Genomic DNA, 11,165 nt, shown 5'->3' on the forward strand with positions numbered 1-11,165 from the left:
TTACCAGTACTTCCTAACCCTGGTGACAAAGGCTACACCGAGATCGAGGCACAACAAACAGATGCAGCGAGGAAAAGATACGACAAGGCATATGTCAACAAGTGACATTACGCACAAACGTACAACTTCATTTCAAGTCAACTCGCGCTCTGCAGAGAACAGCAGCACAAAAAATCTACCCCATTTTATGACTCCAGGTCTTTCACTGTTATCTCATTCCGAGGATCCTGCATCAAGGCATCTCGAAACGGAAAAGTCGTCAGGCAAAATGCCAGCTTCCTCAAATACACAGTGCGAGCGACCAGAGCCCCACTCCATCTCATGTTACAACAGCCCCAACTGCAACAAGAACTCAACCAGCAAGTGGAGTGCGCTGGTATTGTGCTTGCAAAGCAAACCATTACTCCGTTGCGTTGGGCGCCTTCTTTCCAAAACGGCTGATTCTGGCAGCAACCAGATCCTCCTTTGGTGGTCTGTCGCAGCTCCGGTTCAGGTTTGGCAGACGCGGCGTCCTCGCATCAAGCTTGAAGACCTCCCTCAGAGGTCCGATGTCCTTGCAGATTGCCACGGCCCGAGCCACGAGCTTTCCGACGTAATCTGAAAAATTAATTTATCATATTTTTTGATAGCTGTAGTTTATATCAAAACATTTTACTTCCAGTTATTTCAGTTTCGGTGCAAAGTCGGTAGCACCGTGATACAACATATGCGCCTTCATAAATTTCTGCTCAGAATTGTATACTCTACACATCTATATCACATAAAACAGGTGTCAGCTCGCATTTAGATTTATACCCGCTGTCCCGGAAAGAAAAGTTTGCACGGGTGAAACCTTCTTCCTCCTCAGCTGCCTATTTTCCACCTTGCGTGGGTGATTATGGCCCTCATGTGAAATTAAAAAGAGGGTGCCTCTCATTAAATTAGAAGGTGCTGATGCCATGGAGTAGATGACATACTATCTTTTTGACGTATAAATCCAATGCCGTGGGGCAGACGACACATCTTGATGCATGGTGGTGTCTGATGTCAAATTCTGTGACTTTTCCAGATTTTTACCTATTTCGATAAAATACTCGGACTGTTTCGGCAACATTCAGCATGGCTATGCTGATGTGATACCGTCGCGCCCTCTTCTGCGCCACTGTGACACTTTCATTGGTCATTTCCCTTGATTTAGTCAACTTTTTGATGATTTCCTTGATAATTCCCAGACTTTTCCTGATGACTGAAATCTTCTGAGAATTCCAGGTTCTCCCGGTTGGTACACACCCTGTGACTAATCAGTCATCAGCTGTAGTCACTACGTAAATTGATCTCCTAATAGTACAGGAATACCAATTAAAAAGACCACAGAGTAGAATTCTTTCAGAATACCATATGTGACTTTTGTCTTTTGGGGGCAGACAGTGTGATGCCCTTTCCTGGCCTTGGGCGATCTCACTGCCCACTGCCTTTCACCCGCCTTAGTAGTGGCCTGCTCCCTTTCGCTGTTCTCATTCCAGTGTAGCGCTGCTACACGGGTCCTGAACAAATAGAGAATGCAGACAAACAAAATGTGGTGCAGCTCCCACAAACAGTATGTGCTTTGAAATGCCGCCCGGTATGTTTTGATGAAACTTCTGCATTCTTAGGTCTTCCTTAGCAGTGGAGATAGCAGTCATGTCATTTGGGTCTGTGCTGGAACCTGCACACTGCCACGAATCCAACGAAGGAACGATAAACAAACAGGGTGAATGATAGATTTAATGGGGGTGAACCTGTGCCCAAAGGCAAAGAAACAAATTAGAATAATGGAACGTCGCAGGCACCGATATCGGCATGAGAGCAGGGTTGAGCACTGGTGATGAATGGCTCCATACTGTCCCGCCAACTCTTCTTTCATGTTACACTGGTTTCTTGAACATCCGAACGAACACGATCGGGCATAGAACTTTCTAAGTCGGAACTTACCACTAATTATGCAATCATTCTAGAACCTTTCAGTAAAGTAGCAAAATAAAAGCACCCATGGTTCCGGGTATTGAATCTCGGCCACCAGCGTGAGAGCCCAGTGCACTGCCCAGTAGGTCAACCAGGCTATACGTGCAGCTACATAGAGTTGCATATTTAGCAACTCCGCTCTATCTACTGAGAAACAACGGTGATTCTGACGGAGCAGGATGTTAAAAAAAAGAATTAGGCCACCATGTTACACCCTCACACTGAGACTCTCGTCTTTCTGAAGAATTCCGAAACACTGAAAGAACTTAAAGGGCAACTCCGCTTCATTTTTGGTTTTGAAAAAACAATGCAGTCCTCTTCAGTATCGCCTAGGAAGACCACACGTGAAATGTTACGACGCAGTTCTGTCTAAATGTTTCTTAAACGGTCCGGCAAACTTTGCAACTCGCCAAGTTGCCGAAATCGGCTGACTTGAGCGGGCGAATTCAGGCGCAACCAACAGCGCAGTCAAGGCTACGGCATGGGCAGAGCCAACATTGAGCTAAATGTCATTATCATGGCCCCCTTTAGCTTGTTTTCACTTATCCGGGCGAGCGTAGCGCATGACGTCAGCAACGTTGCCTCTCGGCGCTTAGCGGTGTCCACGTGATTGGTGTAACGCGCCTGCGCAGCGCGTTTCTTGGGAGCCGTCCGGCCGCCCGCCGTGGTCCCGCCGTCTTCCGTGTCACAACCGCCATCATCGCCTCACCGATTGTGATTATTGTCTCTCGGAGTTTCATCCATACTACGGACACCACATAAGCCATAAGTCTGCACACCACATGTGCAGACTTATGCCGCAGTTGTGCAGACGTCGTTGAATGCCGTAGACACCAAAACGTGGCAAAGAGTGAGGTGCAGACGACACTCGCACCAGCCACACGCCCGACCCAATCCTGCCCGTTGTTGGGCCGAGGATCACGTGACATCTCATACCACGTGATGGTACGAGATGGTACCAACACTTGGCGGCCCGAGGCCAATGTTGCCGGGCGGAGCCAAAGTTTCGGTTTCGATTTCCGCTCGTGTTTAAAATTAGGTTTGAAAATATATATCCCATTTTTTGCGAAGCAAACGACGTAGTGTGTTTTACTAGGTCTTTTTAATTTGAAATTACTCATTATCCCGAAATCTTCGAAATTGAGTGGAGTTGCCTTTTAAAAGGGTTTCTTATTATTCTAAAAAAATAAATAACAGTGGACGAATGCCGAAAATGACAACATATCCTAAAACGGAAAGCAGTGAGCTGAAATGCACATCACAAATATATCACCTGCTTTCCGGTTAGCTATGTGGGTAGTCACCAACACCTCCTTTCTCTAACATTTCTCTATGTGTTCTGTGAGTACATACCTGGCGAGCATGCCTTTTGTGCGAAAGGCAGCCCACTTGGGTGCAAAGCGGTTGAGCACACTATGGAAAGATTCCAATCCATAGGTTTGTGTGTCAGGGGAAAGCTGGCGCAGGTCCTTGAGTAGGGACTTGCTGGACACGACGTCCACAAACCTGGCATGGGCAGGTGTGTCTAAAACAAACAGAAAGCAAGATTAAGGCTTGCAGCACGAAATTTTACCTGAGTAACATTTAGTCCATTTACATTGGAACAATAAACACGATTTTGAAGTTTTATTTGACGGTTATAATATGTTCCGGGCACATCCCTAACAATGTTGGTAAGTTTTAGGTGGAACTGATCCTTGTGTCAATTTAGAAATTCCATCAAACTTTGCACTAGGAGCAATGACAGCGACATCCCGAAGAGCAGGAGAAGCAGTTGGTAGGTGTGGGAGAAGACAAAAGAAGCGGCTCCTGTCCGCGCGCCAAGAGCAGAGACGTCGCACCCGACGTCTCTGCTTTGCTACCACTCGCCGCAAAAGTCATGCTTGACAGCCACTAAATGCTACCGAAACCGATTAATTCGGTGTTGACGTCACTTCTGATTTCGGAGGACCAGAAAATGAAATTGAGGATAAATAGTTTCGGTTTCGCCAGGAATTCTATAAAACGTTGAGGAGCGTGTTCAGCCTCCAAGGAGTTCAAACACACTATTTTCTAAACCTTTTTTTTTTTTAATTGTGTTTATGGTCCCTTAAACATTACTGCATTTCATTTAAGTCTATATTTCTTTCATTTATACACTTTACTCATTCCAACTCGGTCTTTTCTTTAAATGGTTGGATAGTTACAAGTAAGGGTGCAGTCCCGGAAATCATACATTCAAGTCTATGTAAAATAGGTGCGGTAATTCAAAGTCTACAGTCAAACCTAGTTAATTCAAAGGCTTGTTTTGCATGCAAATATGCTGACTACGCCTAAAACACCACCATGGCTATTTGGCAACAAAGCTGTTGGCAGTTGAAGGTGTTTCGTATAACGGATATCTAGATGTCGACACACTTCATAACCTCTGGTCAATATTTTGAGAGTGAAACTGTGAATGGGGTCAGACATAAAAACTATCGCATTGCTTGTAGTTTCAAGCTGCCGAGTGCTGAAAAATGAGAAAGCTGCATTGCCTGTTGTGAAGTACTCCTTCAACAAACCGAACACTGATGACGTTTGCAGATACATTTGCGATATGCATAGTGTTTACTAAACTTCCAACAGTGGAGGACAAAAAAAAGTATTGTTTGAGTGCTTGCTCATAACTCGAAGGACATTTCATTAGAAGAATTTCATTTTTCCTGTCTGCTCCAAATCACCGAAAGTCAACTTGCTAAGTAGAACCTTTAGAGACATGTGAAACGTCTACTGACCTGGCACCAGCCATTCACCATCTTCAATGGGCTCATGAAGGCACTTGGTGTACATCCCGGGGTGGTCTGCATGGACGTCGACCACGTGCCTTGTCATGCTCGACCAGGCACCCACCAGCAGGTCAGGGTTGCCCCGGCTCGCCGTCGCACACCAGTACATGTGGTTGACCGCCGGCTGTGCCCACCCAACCAGCGAGCCACAGTCATGGCTCTTGCTGGCTGCGTTAAGGCTCTTCTTGACACCTGCAGTTCGACCAGTGTGCAGAATTAGCACTTGTCTAGTTTTTCGAACAGCTCATCTGCAAGAAAATATTCAACACAGGAAAAGGAAGCATCTCACTTGCAAAACATATTCACGCCTTTTTTCACTGCTGCCTTTATGTCAGCTGGTAATGCAAACTGCCCATCATATTTTAATAAACTAAAGAAACAAGTGATGTGCATGCGAAAAGCACAAGAGAAAACATCATGCTGCTAGAATCATAGTTTTAAGTCTGTTTATAGTTCATTTAATTGACATAATTTAGACACTACAAAGAGAAATGAATCATAGTCGAGATTGTGTAGGTGAAACCAACAGGCATAGACGGTTTATCCCAATTACAAAGCCACATCAGCTTCTCTTCAAAAGAGAGTCACAACACAAGGGTTGACTACCAACATATAAAAAGGCAGAAAGAAGTAGCACTGCTAGGCAACACGGCTTGCAGACATGCCAAGGGCATTTTGTCATCTACCTTTCTCAGGTTTTAAACATTGCCAACTGGCAACAGGTGCCCATTTATTACCAAGTGATAGTGCAGACGCTGGAGTCACCAGAACTTTGCTTCTGCCATGTCGGCAGTCAGTGTAGGTTGTCTGTTTATGTACGGTAATAGGACCATGAGAAATGCCATTTACTCTTTGACACATGCCAGACGTCGAAGAAGTGGAGGACAGCCGGCTCTTTCTCCCTCATGTGCTTGGCGATTGAGCGGTGCCTGTCCGTGGCCAGGGACCGCACTGTCAGCTCCTTCTCCCTTGCAAAGGCCAGGGACCTGATCAGGCCTTCCTTCTCCATACTTCCACTGTTGGGAACCGCCTCACACTGTAATCAGAGGATAGTAGAACAAGTTATTTCCAGTTGCTCTAATCAGTACATCGTCCACTGCATGTATTGACATATCCTGCAGCATTACCGATTCAGCACCGGACGCCAGATAGAAATTTTGGTTTCAGAGCTTGGGATCAATCTGACCATTGCTGTATTGGTAATGCTGTCACGAACAGAAGCAGTGGATGTTAGTAAAACTGAAAAGCTGCTTTTTATAACGCGAATCTGTGCCTCCAAAATGAAAATATTGTGCACCCTGCAACGGTGGCAATGGGCCTCGGCCGGACGACTGACTGTAGGCAGGCGCTATAAGTCACTTTTATAAACACGCTACCGTCTACCACATTCCTACTAAACCCGTTTTCACGTGAAGAACACTAGTAAAAAAAAATCCGGCTTCTCGCTGAGCATCATTAACTTCCCCCTTTATGTAGGAGAATTTGTGGGTGAATTGTAGGTTAGATATATGTTATCTTATTAAGCCGTACACACTCCAAAAGCCAAAAGCATTGCTTTTTCCTCCGACAACTAAATCTCATAAGAACTACTTTGCGCTGCATATGAACAATGTGCAAAACTTGTTTTTTTCTTGAGGTGAAAACGGGTATAGATAGTTCAAGAAGAACAGATGTGCCAACAGACTAAAACAAGAACTTTCGAGATTGTTCTGGGTCCTCCCAGTACCCTAAATAAAATAAGAATTAAAAATGTGTCCGCTGCTGGGAATTGAACCCCACGCTACGGTGTCCAAACCATATAGGCAAACCGCCCGGCTATGCCTCAAAAGCTGCGAACGCATCAATACTATACAGTGTGGGCCCACTGAATCTGACCTCTAAACAGACCACAAAATTCAATGTATTGCACTGAGATTTAGTACTGGCAGGTGGTGTTTGCCTACTTGGAGGTGCTGCCAATGAATGGTGCAACCTGAGACACGAGGATGCAGCACCTTGCGACGCCACATCCCATACCAGAAATGGGGCTAAAACACCGCAGCTTGAATAAATTACAGACACATACTGCACTAAAGGACACATCAGAAGCTTTCAGAAGATTGTCTGTTATCTAGGCACACCCTCGATGCTTCTGACATCTGTAGGTAGCACATCCAAGTAGGCAAGCACAGTCTGCTAACACTGTCACCATAGAATGCATATAACACTGACAAACAGATTCTTGCAACCTGTTTAGAAAGGCCAATTCATCGGGCCAATGCTATACATGTCTGGAACAAGAGCTTTGTGAACTCTGTGGGTCAAGTACTTCTGTGACATTCCGTAGAGACACATGGTGGGTGAAAGGGCAAGAAATGTTTGAAGCAGAAAAGGTCTACCGAAGATTGCGGGTGACCATAATACAAGAAACGAAATTTAATCTTTTTCAAAAAAACCCGAAGTATAAAAAAATAAAAGCTGCCTGCTTGTGTTTTTTAGAATCACTCCAAGTTGCCGAAAGCCACGACGACCTGGCTTTGGTCACAACAGTGCCAAATGACATTGCCAAACACAAAAAGTGCCAAAAGCATTAGGTTTAGTTAGAAGCTTTGCTGTGCAACTGAGTGTATTAATTCTGTTTCACAAAATTACATGTTATTGTAATGAGGACGATGGATCCCTTCCTTACCTCTCCTACCTGAACCTGTTCTAAGTGAACGATCTTGTTCACGTGGGGTGCATGAAGAGAGTACGTCAGATATTTTGCGCTGTAGCCTGGGGAGTCGCACCTCCCGTCACCAGCAAGGTCAAGGGGTTGGTCACGGAGCTCTCCCAACAGCTTCTCCTGCTCCTCCTCCCACACCTGTGGGAGATAAAAGTAAAATGCTTGGTACTTTAGCAAGCAGTGTGGTCAAACACTGCATTGGGATACAAAAGCATGTCAGATAATGCTCATAAGATAGCATCATAATCACCTGTTCAACAGCTGGGATCAAAATTGCCCGCTGGTAGTTTGTGTATGTCTTCATTGAGATCACCACGATGTTCATTAGGCGGAGCAGGCGCAGCGTGATGGTTGGGGAGGCCCCCGTGAACAGGACGAAGCTGGTGATGAGGAGGTTCCCCAGAGGCCTGCCGTTGATGTAGGGCTGACTGTCCCAACGGTTCTTATGCCCAGCGGGGCAAGAGGTGTGCACCGTCAGGAGCGTGCCAATCGTGCTCAGTGACACACTGCAGGGGCTGTAGCACGTCTGGCAGACCGCAAACAACTGCCGCAGGCTGCTCTCAAACACGAGGAACTTTCGTTCTTTGTAGTCTGGCTCTCCGGACACAGTGGTGGCACTCCTGGAAAAGTTGTGAGTGCTTACTGATCAACAGTCACTTCTGTGCTTGGCTTACAAAAACTAAAGGAGCAATGCTGCCTTGTTCATTTTCTGAACCGTTCACTAATACAATTTCAGAAACATTCGGTCCAAGATGAACCCTACTTATAACAAACTTCCAAAAAGAATTTGCAAAATGGTTTAGTCAAGTTTATTTATTTGTTATTTATGGTCCCTTAAAATTCAGATTGATATTTACATAAAATAAGTTGGGATCACAATTTGATGTTGTCTTTTCGTATATTTGTTAGCATGTGAAACCATTGCAAAGCACTGGCAACTACCCCTACCTGTTCTTGAAAAGAAAAAAAAAATTCTGTGCTGTGAAACATACGACCCGAAAGGTTTGCAATCAATAGCAAAGCCACCACAGTCGTGTGGAACACTTCTCGTTCTTCTTGCTATGGCCTGCTCTTGATCCGTTGTATTGGTAAATTAAGCAGCAGTACAAGCTGGAACAAGGGTACTCAGGCAGGAGGCAATAATGCCATGCTAGGAGCACTAGGTCCCTTACTGCTGCATTGTGGTGTTTGGTTCTGTGACTCGGCATGCAAGGGGCAGCCTAAGCGGCATTTTGATCAATTCAGCTAGCACAAGACATGTGCCAGCACATATTGGTGCCAGCTGTAAATGTTCATTCATAATTAGCCTGCCTCATCCCAAGAGGAAACCATTCTTACTCGACAAAGCCTCCTTTGGTGGGTGGCTCCCACAGAGGGTCATCGTCGCAGTCGTCGCCGTCGTCGTCGTCCTCTTCTTCCTCCTCCTCCTCGTCCGAATCACTGAGGACAGGGCTCATTGCACATGCTGGGCCCGGTCTTCGCGGTGGCACTGCAGAGGTAGTGGTGGTGGAGGCGAAGGCTGCGGCAGTGGTTGTGCTGTTGCTGCCGGCAGTGGTGCTGCTACTGTCGGGTGTCTCCAAGTCCTCGGTCTGTACCCAGTGGGCGGTGATACCTTTGGCGTAGGCATTCCACTGCGTGCCTGAAGGGCAAAAAGAGGTTTACTTATCCGACTCTTCATCGTGTTTGACTAGTACAAGCCTCCACAAAATGGCATTCTAGCAGTAACATTTTTTTTCTTAACATTTAGAAAGTGGAGACACATAAGGGACGTCCCTTATGTGTCTCCACTTCCTAAATGTTTTGAAAAGCACCAACACGCTCGAATAGTAAAAATTTTTTGGTTATTCCTCATTGAAATAAACGACAACCTAGACCTGGAGAGTGAAATACAATGGAAAGTCAAAGAAGGTGAAGGCCAACCAGGGCTGTGCATGCACACTGACTTTCGTGTTAGCTTTCAAGGTAACATGTGCCTTCCGCAATGCCGCCTGGATACAGGGCCCAGACCCCGGCCCCCTGCATTGGCTGCAGTTAGGCGGTGTGTGGTGTGGGCCTGGTGAGAGTATTGCGCCGGTGCTCGGCTGAAAGTGTCTCAGTCGCGCTGGCATGGCATTTGGGCTCGGCTGGAAAAAATATTCTGTTTTCCCGTCCCGAATGGTGCTGGGGGCTCCGGCACTGGGACTTTGTATCTAGGCGGTGTTACCTGCCTCTCCTTTGTTTCGTTATTTGTTTTAATTTGCATTCTATTGCTTCGGCTGGCTGGCTAGCAAACGCTGATAAGTAAGGGCTCCAGCCTATCTGTCTAGCTTTGCAGGTCACCTAGTGTACCGCTACCTTTGCTAGAGATTATTATTATTATCTAGTTACCTACAACAAGCAGCAGCACGTTTATAGGGTTTACCTGGCCTAACGACAAGAAGGAATAAGACTACATCCCTCATGTCCCAGTTAAATTAAGAAATAGTACAGTACTAAATTTGCGTAGAATTTATGCTGTTGCTGGTGTACCATCAAGTGTGTTCATATGCGTCATCTGAGGGCACTTTATATGCTCGTTCGAAATTTGTCCACAAGTTCTGGGGGCAGTAGATGTCATGGCGTGGGCTAGTGTTACATTCTGGAATGCATTACCCCTTCCTCTCTTTTTCTTCCCGTAAACACATGAAAGGTGGAGTTTTGGACGCAATGTTCGACACTTTCCACAGCAAGAAGGAATTCAAAATCGTTTGAGCTCGAAGCAAAATGAAACCGCATAGAAAAACAAAAACACCATGCAAACGCGAAAAAAAAAAAAAAAAAAAAAGCACATTCGCGCAGTATTGTCAATATTCGCGTGGAGTGCCGTCGGAAGGCACTTGGCAGAGCAATGAAGACCCTTCCTACAGTTTCTCCTGCAATATGACGTCAAGCACGCGAATACAGGCGGCTTTTTTTGATGCGTACCGGTAGATCGCTTTCCCAGCCATCGGTCTGTGCCCACAGAACTGTCCTTCGTGCCAGGCGGCCTCGGAGTCTGTGCGGGTCCCGGATTTTCATGCAGGTCGGCCTGGACCGCTGTGTCGCGTGTCGCCGGTCGGTGACGACAATGACAGCTGTGCTCGCGAGGTGTGGTCCTCTCGAAGCAATCCACCTCCACCGGCTCATCGTTCTGCAAAAGCAAAAATGTTCGTAAACCTGTGCTCGAAAGGTTCACGACCGTGTGCCGCTCGCGAACGTGCGACACTTACCTCAGTTCTTCGGCGCTTCGACGTTGGCACGGCTGGGTCCTTGGCAGGGGAGAGGCGCTTCGCAGTGGGGGGCAGTCGGAGCGAAGGAATAGCATCTGGCTTCAGGTAGACGTTCTTCATCGTCTGCCCGGCATCGCGAAGAACACTTGGCAGGCGACGGTAGTCGCGGTCGCTGTGGAAGTGTTCGGAGCACACGCGCACGTCTGCCTGTCCAGGGTCCCTTCTACCAATCCTTCCACACCACTCACTTCTGAGACGTTCTTCGCGTGGTAAACGATGGAACTGGAGCTTTTTAGCACGGACAAGAGGGCTTTGTGCAGTCCGGTTAGGACACAGGAGAACGGAGCACCCGGTCGGCATTGCCGAGCGGCGACGTTCGAAGTCGAGATCGACACGGCGGAAAACCAAACCAAAGCGCTCGTTCGGCTCCTCGTGCTAGCAGCCGCT

General features: G+C 46.7%; 2 protein-coding genes across 2 annotated transcripts in view; one reads left to right on the top strand and one right to left on the bottom strand.

Moving 5' to 3' along the window:
• LOC8037504 (cytosolic 10-formyltetrahydrofolate dehydrogenase) overlaps positions 1-11,165 on the top strand; it is a 241,410-nt gene that overhangs the window by 44,434 nt on the left and 185,811 nt on the right. The window lies entirely within an intron of this gene.
• LOC8034621 lies at positions 1,301-11,150 on the bottom strand. The gene is made up of 9 exons (XM_040220449.3): positions 10,719-11,150; positions 10,435-10,639; positions 8,830-9,130; positions 7,742-8,111; positions 7,456-7,629; positions 5,637-5,823; positions 4,737-4,979; positions 3,334-3,505; positions 1,301-1,523 (listed from the first exon to the last, which is right to left on the bottom strand). Exons 1-9 carry the CDS (start codon positions 11,076-11,078, stop codon positions 1,301-1,303), a joined length of 2,235 nt encoding a protein of 744 aa, XP_040076383.3. The 5' UTR covers positions 11,079-11,150.

The sequence above is a fragment of the Ixodes scapularis genome, unplaced genomic scaffold (assembly GCF_016920785.2).
Source record: "Ixodes scapularis isolate PalLabHiFi unplaced genomic scaffold, ASM1692078v2 PGA_scaffold8__174_contigs__length_109621045, whole genome shotgun sequence".
Classification (NCBI taxonomy): Eukaryota; Metazoa; Arthropoda; class Arachnida; order Ixodida; family Ixodidae; genus Ixodes; species Ixodes scapularis.